The sequence below is a fragment of the Crocuta crocuta genome, unplaced genomic scaffold (assembly GCF_008692635.1).
Source record: "Crocuta crocuta isolate KB4526 unplaced genomic scaffold, BGI_CrCroc_1.0 scaffold382, whole genome shotgun sequence".
Taxonomy (NCBI): domain Eukaryota; kingdom Metazoa; phylum Chordata; class Mammalia; order Carnivora; family Hyaenidae; genus Crocuta; species Crocuta crocuta.
In genome coordinates this window covers 175,407-195,930 of record NW_027531873.1, presented here as the reverse complement: position 1 = coordinate 195,930, position 20,524 = coordinate 175,407, and the positions used below count along the sequence as shown (strand labels likewise).

The 20,524-nt window shown below is 37.2% G+C and overlaps 1 protein-coding gene across 1 annotated transcript; it reads right to left on the bottom strand.

The window, feature by feature from the left end:
- Positions 1–596: 596 nt before the first annotated feature.
- On the bottom strand, positions 597–1,559 carry LOC144238914 (olfactory receptor 10A5). The gene has a single exon (XM_077772842.1). The coding sequence runs from the start codon at positions 1,548–1,550 to the stop codon at positions 597–599; it is 954 nt and encodes a 317-aa protein (XP_077628968.1). The 5' UTR covers positions 1,551–1,559.
- Positions 1,560–20,524: the final 18,965 nt, after the last annotated feature.

Here is a 20,524-nt window from a genome sequence, read left to right as displayed (position 1 = left end):
CTGGAAAAATAGCCTGAGGAATTAATTGAGTAAGGCTCTTGTGGTTATAAAGGAATATGCATGCAGATGACTGTTCCACTTCTATCCAAGTTAAACACCCACTGTCTTAGGAGCCATACAAAATGAGCATAAAAAATGCCTAAGGAGCATACAACATGAAATGAATAAATTATATAAACTGGGATAATAGGCTTTTCTCCAACTGAATGAAGTTAGACTTTTCCAAAACAAGATAAAGTGACAAGATGACTATGTGTCTCCCAAGTTCATACTACAAGCAGTTTCATATTGTCCCCAGTGCTTGTCATATTGGCACACATTAACAAAGCAATACCAGGAAACGGCTGCTCATAGAAGTGTCAAACTGTCACTGCACCAATAAGAAAAATAGCATAAGCCTACAACGAGCAGAGGAGTTTTCCAGGTGGTAGAATAGAGCTAACCTACTTCTCTGCTCTTTTCCCTCCACCGAGCTTCCCAATAGTCATTCCAGCAACTGAGTTCATCCCAAAAGAGATGACAAGAGACGCAGAAGAATCCCAAATATGAAACTGATTGCTCCCCATTCAGTGCACTTTACTCTCATTTCTTGATACTTACGGGATGCAAATCCTAAGGCCTAAAGCCTTGCGGAAAGTCCGGCCAAGGGCATTCTTCACCTCATTATTTCTCAGGCTATAGATGATGGGGTTCAGCATGGGAGTCACAACAGTGTAGGACAAAGACAGCAGCTTTTTGCTCTCAGGAGAATTATTGGATTTAGGCCGGAAGTAGGTGAGGCTTAAAGATACATAGAAAAGGGAAACAACAAGGAGGTGGGAGGAGCAGGTCGAGAAGGCTTTATGCTTCCCTTTGGCTGATGGGATCTTAAGGATGGCAGCAGCAATGCGAGTGTAGGAACACAGGATCAGCAAGCAGGGTATCATGACGACCAGAACGGTTCCAACAATCGCATAGATCTCAAACAGTGCTGTGTCTGCACAGACCAGCTTCAGCACAGGGGGGCTGTCACAGAAGAAGTGGTTCACCTTGTTGGTGCCACAGAATGGAAAGCTGAAGAGCCACGTGGCCTGCACAGTAGCTATGGGAAAGCCTGGAAACCAGGAGGCAATAGCCAATTTGGCACGTGTCCTCTGGTTCATGATGACTGGATAGTGCAAGGGATTGCAGATGGCTACATAGCGGTCATATGCCATGGTGGCCAGGAGGACGCATTCAGCAACTCCAAAGAGAAAGAAGAAATACATCTGCGTGGCACAGCCAAGGAAGGAGATGGTTGTGTCGCGGGCAAGCAGGGTCGCCAGCATCTTGGGCACAATGACTAGGTTGAAGCCAATCTCCAAGAAGGACAAGTTCCTGAGGAAGAAGTACATGGGGCTGTGCAACATGGGGTCAGCCAAGGTCACGAGGATGATGAGACTGTTTCCCATCAGCGTGACCAGGTAGATGATTAGAAATGTCAGGAAGAGTAGTGACTGTATTTCAGTAGGTAGGGAAGAGAAGCTCATGAGGATAAACTCCCCAACACTTGTCCAGTTTCCTTCAGCCATCGATACAGAAATGAATCCCCAACTGCAGTCATGGAGAGAGATTCTTGGTGGGAAGAATCAGAATCTCAGTTTGTTTTTCAGACTCTTTTTGAGTGTCAGGAACAGAGGCAAGGTTGGGATCTTAGTTGTAAGAGGAAGGGCCTTAAGCTGTCTAGGAATAAAGAGACAAGAAAGAATGGAGCCTTAGCTCTGGAATGGTTAATAGTTCATCGTTTCCTACTGTTACTGTATTTTATGATCATTTTCTGCTTTTTATAATATTTTCTAAAACAGATCATATTTTTCCATAGCCATTACTGTTGCACACTTCATATATTTGAGATGGTGTTAGGAGTTATTTGCTCTACCATGTTCATTATGACATTTTTCACCATACCTAAGATGTGGAAACAATCTAAATATACATCAGTGGATGAATGGACAAAGAAAATGTCACACACGCACATACACACACACACTTAGACTCGCAGGAATATTATTCTGCCATAAAGAAAGGAGATAATCCTGCCATTTGCAACAAACGTGGATGAAACTTGATGGCATTATGCTAAATAAAATAAGTCAAAGAGAGAAAGACAAAAAATGTATAATCTCACTTATGTGTGGAATCTAAAAGAACCAAACTGAGTGGAATGGTGGTTGTCAGGGACTGGAAGTTGGGTGAAACAGAGGGATACTAGTCAAAGGGTACAAATTTCCAGTTATAGGATAAATAAGGGGATATAATGTACAGTTAACATATAATGTATAACTATATAATGTATAGTTAACAATATTGTATTATATACTTGAAAGTTGCAAAGAGCAGATTTTAAATATTTTTTAATGTTTATTTATTATTGAGAGAGAGGGAGAGAGAGACAGCGTGTGAACAAGAAAGGGGCAGAGAAAGAAGGAGACACAGAATCCAAAGCAGGCTTGGACCCCCATGAGCCATGAGATCATGACCTGAGCCAAAGTTGGATGCTTAACTGACTGAGCCACCAAGGTGCCCCAGATGCTAAATGTTTTTAGATGCATGCATACACACAAGGTGATAACATGAGGTTTTGGATATGTTAAGTAACCTTAATGTGGTAACGACTGCACAATTACATTCATGTATCAAATCATCATACTGTATATGTTATACAATGTTTGATACCGATTAATATGTCAAGAAAGCCAGAAATAAAGGAATTTGGAAGAATTTTTCTGCTGACAAGAAACATGACAAAATATAGTATATTCAGGTTAAAATTTTTTTGTAGGGGAGAATTAAGACTTATTACTATACCATAAAAAGTAATTAAAATAAATCAATGTGGTTTTCAAATCAACTCGAAAGCAAAATAGACACAGAAAGGAGGAAATAGAATTAAAAGCAGAAATTAATTTAAACATTGTAAAATTAGTAAATTATAGCTAAGTTTATCCTTTGAAAAGTTAAAAGTGGAGATAAAGAGTTGTAAACTTTAATAAAGAAATAAAGAAAACAAAAATATGTAATGGGAATAAGAAAATAACCTTAGAAGCAGAATAAAATATTTTATATTACAAGAGGATACAATTAAATTGATGTGTAACTTTTAAAATGAGATTGATGGTTTTCTAACAGGTAAGGTTCACTTTGATTTAAAAAATGCTAAGAGATGCGTGGGTGGCTCAGTTGGCTGAGCATCTGACTTTCATTTTTTGCTTAGGTCATGGCATTGCAATTTGTGAGATCAAGCCCTGTGTCAGGCTATGTGCTAATAGCATGAAACCTGCTTAGGATTCTTTGTCTCCCTCTCTCTCTGCCCCTTCCCCGTGTGCACTCTGTTTCTCTCTCAAAAAAGTAAATAAAGAGTTTTAAAAGTTTAATGATAAAATATGAGTAGGTTAGAATATTTTTATCAAAATTTACAAGAAAAGACCATAAACTGTGATCATTTAATGGATGTAATTCAGTCCTTCAAGAACAGATAAGTCTTGTGATTCAGAACAAAGGAAAAGATGCAGTGTTTCTCAATTAACATTATGACAATTACATATACAGTTTTATTTGGAAATACTAGTGCCAAAATATTAAATAAATTGAGACCTTGTTAATCTAAAATTATCTCTAGGGACAGGTAGGATTTATTCTAGGAATGCAAAATGCAAATATGGTTTGCAATTTGAAAGTAATCAAATATTATTAATCCCATCAAAAATTCAATTGAGAAAAATATGTTAATCTCAGTAGGTATCCCAAAATTACTTGATGAATTCAACATTTGCCTCTTAAGGAAAAAGAAAAGTAATCTAATTTTACGAACTCAAAATTAGAAGACTAATTTTTCAATTCAACCTGAATGTTTATATAAAACAATAGTCAATTCTGAGCTTAAGGGTTTAATATTAGAGAGATGGTTCTAGACATCTGCTGTGCAACACTGTTTATAGCCAACAATACTGTATTGTATAATCAAAACTTTAAGAGATATATCTCATCTTAAGTGTTCTCATCACAATAAAATTTTTTAAAACATTGAGGAAAAAGTGTAGTCAAAGATATAACCATACATTTGAAATCAGAATGGTTATAAAACATGAAAAAAATATAAGAAGTTACCAGCAAGTAAATGGAAATTCAAAATAAGATTTTTAGAAGCACATAGGTGGCTCAGTTGGTTATGTGTCCAACCTTGATTTTGGCCCAAGTCATTCTCATATTTGGTGAGATTGAGCCCCACATGGAGCCTGCTTGGGATTCTCTCTCTCCCTCTCTTTCCGCCCCCTCCCTCACTTGCACTCTCTCTCTCTTCTCAAAAATAAACACTTATAAAATAAAATTTTTAGTCAGACTGAGAAAATGCTGTATGATTCTACTCATAAATGGAATCTAAAAAAGTGAATAAATACAAAGCATAACCAGAACTATAAATACAGAGAACAAACTGAGGGTTCCAGAGGGGATGGGGAAATGGGGTTGGGCAAAATGGGTGAAGGGGAGAAGGCAATAGAGGCCTCTAGTTATAGAATGAGTAAATCGTGGGAATAAAGAGCAAAGCATGAGGAATGCAGTCAAGATACTGTAGTAGTAATATAACGGGACAGATGGTAGCTACACTTGTGGTTAACAAAGCATAATGCATAAACTTGTCAAATCACTAAGTTGTACATCTGAAACTAATGTAACATTGTGTATCTACTATACTCAAATTAAAAACAATAAGAATAAAAAATTGTAGTACTCATTTCTGTTGAAAGTGAAGGGAAATAAACGTAAATGAAAATGACACATAGATTTCATAAAATACATCAAAAATACTTAAACTAGCAATATGCTACCTAGAATTTTAGATTAAGTTTGGGTGCAAATTATGTTTACCAAAATGCACCTCTCAACTCTACTTATGATAATGTAGTAGCAAACAAATAAACAAAAAATAAAAATAGCAATTAGTTCAATAGTGTCATATCTCTGCTATGGAATTCTGCAGTCATTTAGAATTATGTTACAGAACAGAATTTAATAGTATGGGAAATATTCAATATATTTAGTTAAGTGGATGATGTATGCTACAAAATATATGTTCAGTGTGAAGACATTTATTGTAAAATATTAAATTAAATTGATATATAGAAAAATTGCAGTTGCATTCATGTAAATGTTAAAATCTTGTGGTGTTAACATAAGTGTTTTAAATTTCTTATTTATGTTTCATATATTTTACATTATTCATCTTAATGATGTATCATTTTAGACAAACACATTTATTATTAAGAATACAATACTTTTGTAACTAAAAACAACTTTCTTTAGGTTTCTTTTTCTTTTTTTTTTTTAGGTAAACTCTATGCCCAACATGGGGCTCAAACTCACCAACTCAAGATCAAGAGTCGCATACTTTCCCAACTGAGCCAGCTGGGTGCCCGTGTAACTAAAACCACTCTTAAATAAATTAAATACAGTGGCGCTTGGGTGGCTTAGTCGGTTAAGCGTCCGACTTTCGCTAAGGTCATGATCTCGCGGTTCGTGGGTTCGAGCCCCGCGTCGGGCTCTGTGCTGACTGCCGGCTCAGAGCCTGGAGCCTGTTTCAGAGTCTGTGACTCCCTCTCTCTCTGACCCTCCCCTGCTCACGCTGTCTCTCTCTCTCTCTCTCCTAGAAATAAATAAGACATTAAAAAAAATTTAAAAAAATTTAAATACAAATGATAAACTTGGAACAGTATTTGTAGTTATTCAACAAATAATTAAGAGCATCTAATGTCTTGTAAAGGTCATACACATCATTAAGGAAAAAGGTTATTTCTGCCCACAAAAACTAGGGGCCACAAAGTTTCAAGTTGCCAAAAATGTCAATAAGGAATAAGCATATAAAATTATTCAAATTTCCTAGTGGTAAAAATAAATAAAAATTAAGCAAATCAGTAAATAACACAGAAATTCAGTTTTTCTCATCAAACTTAGAAAATTGAACATGATCATAATGCTCAGTGCTAATGAGAGGGATGGTACAAAGTTTGGCTATAAATCAATATCATTTTTCTGAAAAGCAGTTTAGAAAATGTGTATGAAGTCCCTTAAAGTTTCACACATTTTGCTTCAAGAATTTCCTCAGGGTTTCTAACCTAGGCCAATAATCAGAACTGTAGATAAGATTTCACATATAAATGTACTCTGTGTTGTATCATTGTAATGTCAAAATTGGGGAAAAAAAAAACCCCAGTAATCCATAAATGACTGGGTCAACTATGCCTCAAACACTTAAAATAACATGTGATCATTTTTGAAGGACCATAACTGCTATTGAATAGTACCAACCATATAATACTAAATGAGAAGAAAACCCGAAGAACACACATGTACTTATGTAAGATTCCAGCTTCATAATATGTGCACAGAAAAAGATAGACTAAGAGAATGTGCAAAATTTTAGCAATAATTACCTTTAAGTGGTAGAAAAAGGGATGGGATTAACCCATTTATAACTTCATTCTCTGGCTTTCTAAACATTTAACAGTGAGTTACATAGCAGCAATAAAATCAGTTGCAATAGAAATGAAAATGATGACTATATGTTGGTAGTATTTACTGAGGACATAATAGAATTACGCTGCATACTTTCGTTTTCACTTTTACTTTTTTCGTGTTCTTCTCACAACTGTCTGGTTTAGATGCCATTATTACCCTCCCCAAATTGCCAATGGATGAACTGAAGTTTAGAGAGATTAGTAATTTGATAGTTAAGGAATCTGGTAACTTGTCTGCATGGGCAGTACAAGGCAGAAATGGCACTCAGAGCCATAATCAGAAAAAATCATAATAGAAGCAACACTTGGGTTTTCAGCAAGACACATAATATGAATACAGAATAGTTCTTCCTTCTTACCTTTGGCCTCCTCATCATCCAGGTACTTTCATCTCTACCAATGCTGTTTTCTGACCATTTATTGATAAGTACTTTGTTTCATGATTCTATAGCAGAGGTCAACAAAGTTTTTCAGTAAAAGGCAAGATGTAAAATATTTTAGTCTTTGTGATCATGTGATTTCTGTGGCAACTGCTCAATATCTAAACCAATCCACACACACCCATTTAAAATATCTAATCTACAGGGTAAACAAATAAACATTAGGTACACAAATATATGCAATGCCTAAGCAAATGAGCATGGCTGAGTTCCAATAAAATTTTATTTATAGACATCAAAATTTGAATTTCATATAATTCTCAGATGCTCTGCACTATTGTTCATTTGCTTTTTCTTAACTTTTTTTTTAACCATTTAAAAAATGTATGAAAGTCCATTTTATCTCTGGGCCATATAAAACAGGGTACTAACTGAATTTCGTCCATGAGTTGTGGCTGGCCAATCTCTGCTCTAATTTCTTTGGTTATAACGTCATCTGTGTTTGCACATGCCCCCTCCTCTACCTGGTTGATGTCTTCCTTCTCATTTTCAAAACTCAGATGTTTCCTCTGTAATGCTTCCAAATAGGATTATTCCTGGGTACTTTTAAAAATATGTAGTTATTCAGTTGTGGCTTACTTATCTATTGATATCAGAATTTCCCAGCTTAATCTGCAAGTTCCTTCAGGCCAATAAATGTTTATTATTTATAGGCATAAGCCCAACACATGTCCAGATTAAGCCATTTATATGTATTTTTGGATAAATGAGTGCAAAAATGATTATAAGAATTTCAGAAAGTTTATTATTCCTGGAGTTTCCATTGGATTCCATATCTACTCACATTTTACTTAACCGCTTTCATTAGAAGCTCTATTTCAGGACAAAGTGTCGTGTTTGGTGCCAATGAGGAGGATTGGAAAGGAAGAGGGAGGAGAGATGAAAGGGGCTGCTGTTTTTCTACAGAACTTCTGGAAACTACCAGGGGAGAAGAGATGGCACCCTGGCCCAAGACTGAGAGACATCATAGAACCTGGTGGCTCATGGCTAGCCAAAGGCCCCTTCCCAGTCCCTCCAGAACTTCTGCAGGATCATCCTTCTGCCAATCATTAGACTGAACATCCCAGGAGTAGGAGCCCACTCTTCTAGGCCTTTTGCACTCATAAATTGCCCTATAGAAGTAGTTTGCTCTGATGTGCTCTGCCTCATGAATTTCCACTGAAGCAAGTGTTCCCTGAGGTAATCAGAAGAAAGTCAAACTTGGAGGAAGTATATGTCCTGTGGAGGTTGCAAAGCTGGGTCAGAAAGCTTTAGAGGGTAGAACTAAGAAAAAAACTAGTAATCTCAATCTTTTTGTGGTCTCATATATCACTTACCTTAAGATATAGAAAGAGGAAACTGGGGTCCAGGAAGAGAGTAACCGATGAGATCTTCCCAGTGTAGATACAGAAATAGAATTAGGTGGTTCTCCAAACCCTGCCACAGCTGGTACAGTTGAGCATCTAAACCTGGACAGGGGCCCTTGGCTGATCTGACCCTTGGTAGGAGCCTTATCTATACCCAGTAGTAGGGAGTAGTAGAGAGATCTGCCTTGTTCAGGTCTACCGGACACCCATGCATCATGCTTGCCTTTGAGTATTTGAAGAGCTCTGGCTTTGTTGTCAGGAAAACCAGAAGAGGAAACATGGAAGACTTATTCTCTATCCTGGGTGAGCTATTAATGGCTGGACTTGAAGCCAGGTCGCTGCTGCCTTCTTTGTCAGGCACAAGAGAGCACACTGCATGGACTGGCCATGCTCCTGGTCCTGACTTAGAGAGTTATTCACAGCTGTGTCTCTTTTGTCCTCAGGGCCATTTGAAGGGCTGGCATCTGTATTTTCCCTCAGGTGTTACTGGGCTCACCTTAGCTCCTCTTCCTGCCCTTTCTCAAGGGTACGTGACCTCACTTACATCCCCTGTCCTTTGAGGCCCTAAAGAATATCAGATACCAATAGGATAAAGTTCAAGAAACAAAACCCATACTCTAGGACTGTATCATTATGTAGTGAAAAGTACAAAAATTTTGGATTCTGAGTGACCTCGGTTTAATTGCAGCAGTGGAACTCTCTGATTTGTGATGCTTAGCAATTTTGTTAAACTCTCTCAATTTCGGTTCCCATATCGCTGAGACAAAGATAATACGTTTATTATATAGGGTTGATATGATTAGATGGGATATGTTATTAACTTCGATGTTCACATATTATATTACAACGTATGTCTTAATATATCATATGAATATAATGTCATAATAACCCATCTTACAGCCAATGATTGTTCATCAGCAAATATGTATTGGCTGATTACTACATGCCAGGCATTGTTCTAGCCCCGGAGAAAGAGAAATGAACAAAACACAATCCCTATGCTTGTAAAGCTTACATTTGAATGGGGGAAGCCAGGCATTGAACAAATAAATAATTAAGCCTGTAAAACCAGGAAGGAATAAATGGGAAACTGCTGAAAGAAAGGACTCAGCCAAGTAGACTTCCTTTATTTCTTTGTTTCTTTTTAATTAAAAATGTTTTTTTAAGTTTGTTTACTTATCTTGAGAGAGAGAGGAAAAGGTAAAAGAGAGAGGGTGAGAGAGAGAATCCCAAGAAGGCTCCATATTGACAGTGCAGAGCTCCTGATGTGGGGCTCTAATCCATGAACCATGAGATCATGACCTAAACTGAAATCAAGACTCAGATGCTTAGAGGACTGAGCCACCAAGGCACCCCTATTTCTTTTTTCGGACTTCCTATATAATGTAGGATCTTTTTTGTTGTTGTTGTTAATACAAGGCTTGCTAAGGAAGATGCATAAATGGAAGAGGTAATCCCTTGCCCAAAGGTTGATCAATTGAGTTGAGGTTATCTGCTTTTGAAAAGGATAGAGACAGTGACTCAGGCTTTCAGTCATACAATTTTAGGCACAAGAAAGATTATAACTATTTTATGGTAGCACAATTTTTAACAGTAAAATAACGGAAAATTATCTTCATTCCGTCAAAAGGGAACTGATTAAAATTTACAGATTTTCCACTGGAATACTATGTAACAGTGAATATATTATTCTAACAGAATAAATTCCCAGATAAGACTTTATTTGAAAAAGAAAGATGAGAAATATTATACACACATTATACAAATGTTATACATATATTTTATAGAAACATATACACACAGGCATATAAATATGTAAATAGTAAATTTCTGGTAACATACACAAGAGGTTGATAGTTTCATTGCCTTTGAGGCAGAAAAGTGGGGAAGTGTATTGGTCAGTCTTGAAAGAGAAATCTTTTGATTGTATGTTATTTTATACTTAACTAATTTTATCATGTACATATCTTAAATTTTGAATAAAAGTGAATGATATTGAAACAAAATAACACTTTCATTATGGTTCCCAGCTGTGGATTTCTAGCGTTATGACCTAGAGGAAGATATTAAAATTACTCCATGTCCCAATACCTGCTGTGAGAAGGAAATGAAATAAAGTACAGAAAACATGCCAAGTGGGGCACGTGGGTGGCTCAGTCAGTTAAGTGTCCGACTTCGGCTCAGGTCATGATCTCGCGGTTCGTGGGTTCGAGCCCCGCACCGGGTTCTGTGCTGACAGCTCAGAGCCTGAAGCCTGTTTCAGATTCTGTGTCTCCCTCTCTCTCTGTCCCTCCCCTGCTCATGCTCTGTCTCTCTCTGTCTCCAAAATAAATAAAAACTATAATAAATAAATAAATAAGAAAGAAAGGAAGAAAACATGTCAAGCCCTGGTGAATGTCATATAAGGCAAGTTTTTATCAAAATACTATTTGATGCAAGACTTGAAGACTGCCAGCAGGGAGAGGGGAAGAGGCATTCCAATTGACTTTATAATGACCAACATGATTGCTATTACTGCTATCAACGCTATCTCTGCAATGAAATTTAATTTTTGCATATTGACTTCTTTCTTATTTCATGCACCAAATACACCAAATTCCTTCCTGCATTAGGATCTTTGCATGGATTAATCCATTTGTTTCTAATGTTTTCCTCCTAATATTCACCTGGTTAATTCCTATTCAATTTTCTGATATCACTTTCTGATTTCCTAATGTTACTTCCTCCGAAAGGACTCTCTTATATTGTTCCTCAAAGAGTTTTGTTCTTTTACTTCACAACAATAGTAGCATTATATAATTAAATATTTATCTATGAATTCTTTGTTAATTCCCTTTTGAATGGACTGTAGTGTCCTTGAAGGTATGGACTCTATAAATCCAGTACTTAGTAGTGAGGATAAAAGGGAGTATTGGTAAGCAAGTGTGGAAGCTGTGAGAACAGTGAGAAGACTTACGTAATTCAGGGATAAGGGTCTGGCCAGGCCAATAGCAGTAGTAACGGGGAAAGGGAACTGAAACAAAGAATAAGGAAGAATTTTCCCCAAATAAGACTTAGTACTTAGAGATGGGTTGAATACTTCTGGGATAGCATAATTAAATGTAGAATTATAACGCAGTAAAGCACTTTAAGTGACATTTTTTATTCTGTAGCTTAATTCCCTGTCTTCCTCCTTAAAAAGCTAAGAGCTCCTAGAAAGTCAGTATCTTGTCCGTTGTTGTACAATCAGAATTCAATACATAAATGTACACTGATTAAGTGAAAAAANCACAACAATAGTAGCATTATATAATTAAATATTTATCTATGAATTCTTTGTTAATTCCCTTTTGAATGGACTGTAGTGTCCTTGAAGGTATGGACTCTATAAATCCAGTACTTAGTAGTGAGGATAAAAGGGAGTATTGGTAAGCAAGTGTGGAAGCTGTGAGAACAGTGAGAAGACTTACGTAATTCAGGGATAAGGGTCTGGCCAGGCCAATAGCAGTAGTAACGGGGAAAGGGAACTGAAACAAAGAATAAGGAAGAATTTTCCCCAAATAAGACTTAGTACTTAGAGATGGGTTGAATACTTCTGGGATAGCATAATTAAATGTAGAATTATAACGCAGTAAAGCACTTTAAGTGACATTTTTTATTCTGTAGCTTAATTCCCTGTCTTCCTCCTTAAAAAGCTAAGAGCTCCTAGAAAGTCAGTATCTTGTCCGTTGTTGCACAATCAGAATTCAATACATAAATGTACACTGATTAAGTGAAAACAATATGTTAAAGAAGGGTGGAGTCAAAAAGAAGAATGAGTAACAAGGCCAAGAAATGGAAATGGAAATGGAAATTAACACTAAGGGATGAATAAAACGTGTGTTGCCAAGAAAGAATGGTAGGAGTTGAAGACTGGTTAAATACCTTTATGACAGCAATTATCAAGTTGTGGTACATTGAATAACATTTTAGTTTTATTTACTTACTGAAAGGACACCTCATTTACTATAGTACTCTCGGAATTCAGTATATAACTGGTCCTTGATGGAATATAAAAGTAAATCAAGGAAAAACTGAATAAAAAAGAGAAGTAAACCTGGGTGGCTCTGTGGGTTAAGTGTCTGACTTCAACTCAGGTCATGATCTCATGGTTGGTGAGTATGAGCCCTGCATGGGGCTCTGTGCTGAAATCTCAGAGCCTGGAGGTTGCTTTAGATTCTGTCTCCCTCTCTCTTTCCATCCCCACTCACACTGTGTGTCTCTGTCTCTCAAAAATAAGTAACCTAAAAAAAAAAAAGGAGTAATAATTAGTGAAGAAATTGAATCAGTGATCAAAAATCTACCAGAAAAAAAAAAAAGAGCACTGGGCTAGATTGCTTCCTTGGGGAATTCTACCAGACACTTAAATCAGAGTTAATACCCATTCTTCTCAAGCTATTCCAAAAAATAGGAATGGAAGGAAAACTCCAGACTCATTCTATGAAGCCATCATCACTTTGATTCCCAGACCAGACAGAGACTTAGCAAAAAAGAGAACTACCGGCCAATATCCATGATGAACACGGATGCAAAAATCCTCAAGAAGATACTTGCAAATCAAATCCAACAGCACATAAAGGAATTATCCACCGTGATCAAGTTGGATTCATTCCTGGGTTACAGGACTGGTTCAATAGTCACAAATCAATCAATGTGATACATCACATTAACAAAGGAAAAGATAAAAACCACATGATCCTGTCGATAGATGTAGAAAAATCATTTGACAAAATACAGCCTCTCTTCATAATAAAAACCGTCAAAAAAGTCGGGATAGAAGGAACTTACTTAAACATCATAAAACCATATATGAGAAGCCCGCAGCTAACATCATCCTCAATGGATGCTAGGAATTTATCCAAGGGATATAGGAGTGCTGATGCAGAGGAGCACATATACCCCAATGTTCATAGCGGCACTCTCCACAATAGCCAAAACATGGAAAGAGCCTAAGTGTCCATCAAGACGAATGGATCAAGAAGACGTGGTTTATCTACACTATGGAATACTACATGGCAATGAGAAAGAATGAAATCTGGCCATGTGTAGCACCATGGATGGACCTTGAGGGTGTTATGTGGAGATAAATAAGTCAGTAGAGAAGGACAGGTACCATATGTTTGCACGTGTAAGAGGATTAGGAGGAACTTAATGGAGGACCATGGGGGAGAAGGGGAAAAATAGTTGGGGAGGGGGAGGGAGGCAAACCATGAAAGACTCTTAAATGCTGAGAACAAACTGAGGGCTGATGGGGTGGGGGAAAGGGGAAGGGGGAGTGATGGGCATGGAGGAGGGCACTTGTGAGGATCAGCCCTGGGTGTATATGGAAACCAACTTGACAATAAACTATTTAAGAAAAAAAAAAGAAAAGAAATTAAAATAAAGAAAAATAAAGAAAGAGGAGAATATAGGGTCACCTCGGTGGCTCAGTTGGCTAAGCATGCAACTCTTGATTTAGGCCTAGGCATAATCTCATGGTTTTGTTTGTGAGTTGGAGCCATAAATCGGGCTCCACATTGAATGAGTGGAGCCTGTTTGGGACTCTCTCTCTCCCTCTGTCTCTGCCCGTCCCCCACTCACATGAGTATACTTGTGCCCTCTCTCTCTCTCTCAAAATAAATGAAGCTTTTTTTAAGGGGGTAAATAATAAGAAAAAATTGTCCATGTTTGGTGATTGGAAGAATGTATTTGTGTTTTATTCTAAGTAAATCTTGAATTCAGGATGTCATCAGCTAAGCATACCACACAAGGGATTAGAGCTCCTTTATGGTCTGTACGTGACTCTCAGCTAACCAGCTCAGCTCACACCAAGTTTTTCAAGGTTTTTATGCTAAATGGGTGCCTACATGTTCAAGTGCATCTTTCTCCCATCCTATGGACTCATGGTTGCATCATTCAGGTTTTGATTGGTGATATTCAGAGTCTTGTCATAATTACATTATGGGTAACTAAGCTGTTTACAAGTTTGGAGTATAGTAGATGGTTATAATTTTGGGTGAGTTGTTTATATCAGCATATGCAAATAAACCATCACAAACAACATACATTTATCAGTAAAGGGGTAGTCATGTTTACCTCTTTTGGTGGGCATTTTGTACAATTCTGGTAGCCTTTTGGGTTAAAATTTGGAGGCTGTAAGTGAAACAAGCCAGTTAGAGAAAGACAAATACCATATGATTTCACTCATAAGCAGAATTTAAGAAATAAAACAAATGAACAAAGGGGGAAAAAAGCAAACCAAAAAAATAGACAGTTAAATAAAGAGAACAAACGGATGATTACCAGAGGGAAGGTGGGTGTGGGGTAAACTAGGTGATGGGGATTAAAAGTACACTTATCTTGATGAGCAGTGAGTAATATATGGCATTGTTGAATCACTATATTGTACACCTGAAACTAATATAACACTACATGTTAACTACACAGGAATTAAAATTTTAAAAAAATTAACTAAAAAAAATTGATGGGGACCTTTTCAGAAAAGCATATTGATAACCTAAACAGAAGTTTGGTAGGAAATTACTTAATGGAAAGCATCTTTCCTGTGTTTATTGTTACTCTTACTGGGGAGAATGAAAAATTCTTCATAAAAGTTTATTTCACACCTTACAGTTAGGGAGCACTGTAGTAGGCAAATATATTGCCTAAGCAGAAATATCTTAGAGGCAGCTAGGAGCTTGAAACTCACATTTGGATGAGAGGTCACTGCTAGAAATAAAGATTTGGGATTTAATCATTCATTTCAGTATTTATTATTAGTGAGCTCTGGATAAAGGAATGTGAACATAAACAAGAGGTTGTCCTTACACTCTGCTGATAGATATACATGAAAAATACAATTAATTACATTGCCTTAAATGATTTAGCAGAAATATGTCCAAGTTATGATGTGTGACAAAGGCAAATGAACTCACCTTTGTCTAGTGGAATCAGAGAGGGTTTCTAGAAGAAACTATTATAACTGTATTCCAAAGAATAGAATTAGAGCTGTTGAAAGATAAAGATAAATTCACTTAGTATGGGGATGAAGCTGTGAGAGGGAGGAATTTTAGAAAAATTGTGTAAAGATAAAAAGCCTTCTATAAGAAATAGTAAAGAGGAATCTTTAAGTGGAAAGGAGACCAAACAGGACAGTATAAAGGTAGGAAACACAAACGCAGTAAAAATGAATCTTTCTGTAAAAATATCAGTTAAAAAACCACCAAAAAAAGGACACAAACTATAATAACGTTTACATGAACATTGGGGAGGTGAGGAGAAAAGAATGGGTTCAAATTTAAAGGACGATCAACTTAATATCGACTGCTATATGCAGAAGAGGTTATATACACACCTAATGGTAACCATATATCAACAACCACTAGTAAACATGCAAAGAATAAAGAGAAAAATATCCAAATATGTCACTGAAGGAAATCAGAAAAACATGAAAGGAAGATAAGAAAGGATTAGAGAAAATCATCAGAAACAACCATAAAACAAGTGGCACTATGGCATATGGCAATAAATACATATCTATCAATAATGACCTTGAATGTAAATAGATTAAATGTTCCAATCAAAAGACACAGGGTGACAGAATGGATTAAAACAACAACAACAACAACAATAAGACCCATCAGGGATCCTGGGTGACTCGGTTGAGTGTCCAACTTTAGCTCAGGTTGTGATCGCACAGTTCATGGATTCAAGCTCCATGTTAAGCATTGTGCTGATAGCACAGAGCCTGCTTAAGATTCTCTGTCTCCCTCTTTCTCTGCCACTCCCGCACTGTGCTCTCTCCCTCAAAAATAAATAAACATTAGGGGCGCCTGGGTAGCTCAGTAGGTTGAGCGTCCAACTTCAGCTCAGGACATGATCTTATGGTTCGTGGGTTCGAGCCCCGCCTCAGGCTCTGTGCTGACAGCTAGCTCAGAGCCTGGAGCCTGCTTCAGATTCTCTGTCTCCTTCTTTCTCTGACCCGCCCCTGTTCATGCTGTCTCTCTCTCTTTCTCTCTCTCTCTCTCTCAGATATAAATTTAAAAATAAATAAATAAATAAATAAACATTTAAAAAATTTAAACCAAAAAAAAAACCCAATACCTATCTATATGTTGCCTACAAGAGGCTCATTTTAGACCTGAAGACACCTGCAGATTGAAAGTGAGAGGATGGAGAAGTATCTAGCATGCAAATGAGTGTCAAAAGAAAGCCAGAGTATCATTACATATTTCAGACAAAATAGACTTTAAAACAATGACTGTAACAAGAGACAAAGAAGGACTCTATATAATAATAAAAGGAACAATCCAACAAGAAGATAGAACAACTGTAAATATATATGCACCCAACATAGGGCATCCAAATACATAAAACAGTTAATAATAAACATAAAGGAACTAATATATAATAATACAACAATAGTGGGGGACTTTAGCACCCCACTTATATCAATAGACACATAATTTAAGCAGAAAATCATCAAGGAAACAATGGCTTTGAATGACACACTGGACCAGATAAGCTTAACAGATGTATTCAGAACATTCCAGTCTAAAACAGCAAAATACACATTCTTTTCAAGTGCACATGGAACATTCTCCATAACAGATCACATCTTAGGCCACAAAACTAGCCTTTACAAATTCAAGGAGACCAAAGTCACACCATGCATCTTTTCTGACTACAATGCTATGAAATGCTATAAGTCAACCATAAGAAAAAACTCAGGAAAGATCACAAATACATGGAGGGTAAATAACATACTACTAAACAATGAATGGGTCATCCAGGAAATCAAAGAAGAAATTTTAAAAACATGAAAAAAACTGAAGATGAAAACACGATAGACTAAAATCATTAGGATGCAGCAAAAGTAGTTCTCAGAGGGAAGTTTATACCAATAAAGGCTTACCCAAAGAAGTAATAAAACTCTCAGACAACCTAGCGTTACACCTAAAGGAGCTAGAAGAACAGCAAACAAAGCCTAAAAACACCAGAAGGAAAGAAATAATAAAAATTAGAGCAGAAATAAATGATTTATAAACAAAGAAAAAACCCCAGTAGAACATATCAATGACACTATGAGCTGGTTCTTTGAAAAAATCAACGAAATTGATAAACCTCTAAGCAGACATATCAAGAAAAAAAAAAGAAAGGACTCAAATAAATAAAATCACAAATAAGAGAGGAGAAATAACAGCCAACACGCCATAAATACAAACAATTATAAGACAATGTTATTAAAAAAACATATGAAAACAAATTGGAATCTGGGAGAAATGGATAAATTCCTAGGAACATATAACTTACAAACACTTAAACAGGAAGGGGGAGACTGGGTGGCTCAGATAGTTAAGTGTCCGACTTGGCTCAGGTCATGATCTTGCTGGTTCGTAGGTTCGAGCCCTGCATCCAGTTCTGTGCTGGCAGCTCAGAGACTGGAGCCTGTTTCAGATTCTAGATCTCCCTTTCTCTCAGCCCCTCCCCCATTCATGCTCTCTCTCCCTGTCTCAAAAATAAATAAAAACGATTAAAAAAAAACTTAAACAGGAAGAAGTAGAAAATTTGAACAGATCCAAAACCAGCAAAGAAATTGAATCAGTAATCAAAGTAATAAAAAATCTCCCCAAAACAAAAGCCCAGGACCAGAAGGTTTCACAGGTAAATGCTACCAGACATTTAAAGAAGAGTTAATACCTATTCTTCTCAAATTATTCAAAAAAATAGAAAAGGAAGGAAAACTTCCAAATTCATTCTATAAAGTCAGTATACATCTTATAATATAGATGTAATTTTATCTTTGACACTTCAATAGTTGTGACTGTTGAACAAGCTACTTGCTCTTTTGAAGCAAATCCCCTATGTTACCAATTATAGTAAAACCTGTGATGAGCAATTGGTAATTCATTTAAAAATATTTCAATGCATATTTGCCTGTCAATAAATGTTAGCTACCTACTTATCCTGTTCCCTGGGAGGAGGTAGACTTTACAGAGATGTCTCATGTTATAATTACAGCAAACATCCATGAGAGTTCTGCATAACTGATCTCCCACTTTGAACTAAAAGAGATACTAAGGTAGAGGAAGGCTCAAAAAGCTCAACAAGTGAAAAGAGCTTGATTTCATCATTAGTATATTATTATTTGTTAAATTATTTGATTTTATCATTTGTATATTATTACGAATTAAATATTGTTATGCCTATGTTGTATAATTGTATTATTATATCTCATAGATTGGGAAATATAAGGATAAAAATTTAGAGTAATTTCTATGAATTTGCATAGCTGTTAAGTACCAGACATGGGATTTGAACTCATGTCTCAGACTGTAAGTTGTTGAGGGGAATAAAAAGGACTATATTTAGAGAAAGTAGAATGACAAGGGTGTGGAGGAAAAGAAAATAGTTCAGGAGGGCAATAGTCGACTATTCATTCAACTACATGGTTGAGATATGGTAAGAACTGAAATTGGAAAAATAAGTTAGAGCTGATGTATAAGGGGACTTATATGATAGAAAAACATTGATTTCATTCTGAAGATAAGGGTGGATTGAAGGATTTTAAGCACAACAATGACAGATTTTCACACGCACACTTAGGTAGAACTCTGGAGACGGTAAGGAGGATGGATTAGAATGAGGTGTATGTGTAAGTCTGAATATGACTGGAGGCGGAGAGATCAGCTAGGAGGCCTTAGCAAGAATCCTGGTGGGAGATAGAAGCCAATACCCAAATTTCATCTCCACAAGGAGGTTTCATCTCCATCGGACTTGTTGAGACCTGGCACTGGATGGGATCTCTAAGAGATAGCACACAAGGAAGACAGAAGAAGAGGGCCAGCCTATGAACGCCCAGAACAAGTAGAGTTCGAATGGACTTCAGAAATAATACAAAAGAATCTGCATTGGATGTGTGTGTGGGGGAATAGCATGGAAATTCATTTTTATGGTAGCAGGACAGAAGGTCCACGGGCAATATTCCATTTATGCAAGCATCAAAGAAAACCTGAAAAGCATCTGATTTCCTCAAGAATCTCTGGCCCAAGTCTGGGATCATGGGACTCTGTTGTAATTCCTCCCCTCTAAGGCCTTGGTCCCTCCTGACTTCTATCTGTGGATTCTGTCTCTGTGAGCTACAAGAGACCCTGGAGACCTGAGAGTGAAAGCCTAGGTAGCCTCTGCTCTGATGCAGCTCTGATGCAGGCTGAGCTCTGTTCTCACTGGCTTCTATCCTCAGACTCCTCCACCCTGGGGTTGTAGACTAACCAGCCTATTAATGAGCAGTCACAGCCTGTGACCTCATTAAAAAGTTGTTAATGAGGCACACTGCTGTTCAGGGAGCGGTTGACTGAGGTACCCAGTCACCTATCCCAGGGGCCAGAGGGAAAGCTTATGTGACTAGATAGGATCAGATCTGGGAAGAGGGCTAATGAACTCAGGCTGCACAGCCACACCTCCTAATGAACTCATCTTGGACAGCAGGCCAGCTTTGAAGCTCAAATAAATCCCTGCTGGCCTGCATGCTTACAGGAGTAGATGCAGTCCAGAGCAGGAATGAATTGACTCTTATCTGTCAGCTCTGCTGAATGCCTGATTTGCTAACCCATTTTGATGGAGGACTTCAGATTCTGAGATTAAGAGGTGGTTTTGTGTTGTACTGAGTTTGTGGCTCATGAACAGGTGGATAAGCCTTTTGACTATTATCTAGCCAGAGACTTTGTCCCAGGCCACTCATTCTCCACACTACTGCCAGGACAGGTTTTTCATACACATAGCTTTGTTAATTCATGCTTAAAATCTTTTAATAGAAACAATGAAGAAAAAGAATGAAATCTTGCCATTTTTCTAGATGGAACTAGAGTCAATTATGCTAAGCAAAGTAAGTCAGTCAGGGAAAGATAAGTATTATATGATCTCACTCATATGTGGAATTTAAGAAACAGAACAGATGAACATAGGGGAAGGGAAGGAAAAATAGGNCACCTCCTAATGAACTCATCTTGGACAGCAGGCCAGCTTTGAAGCTCAAATAAATCCCTGCTGGCCTGCATGCTTACAGGAGTAGATGCAGTCCAGAGCAGGAATGAATTGACTCTTATCTGTCAGCTCTGCTGAATGCCTGATTTGCTAACCCATTTTGATGGAGGACTTCAGATTCTGAGATTAAGAGGTGGTTTTGTGTTGTACTGAGTTTGTGGCTCATGAA

Bases quoted from the DNA above. Each gene is read 5' to 3' on its own strand.
- LOC144238914 (XM_077772842.1), bottom strand. From the start codon at position 1,550: ATGGCTGAAGGAAACTGGACAAGTGTTGGGGAGTTTATCCTCATGAGC.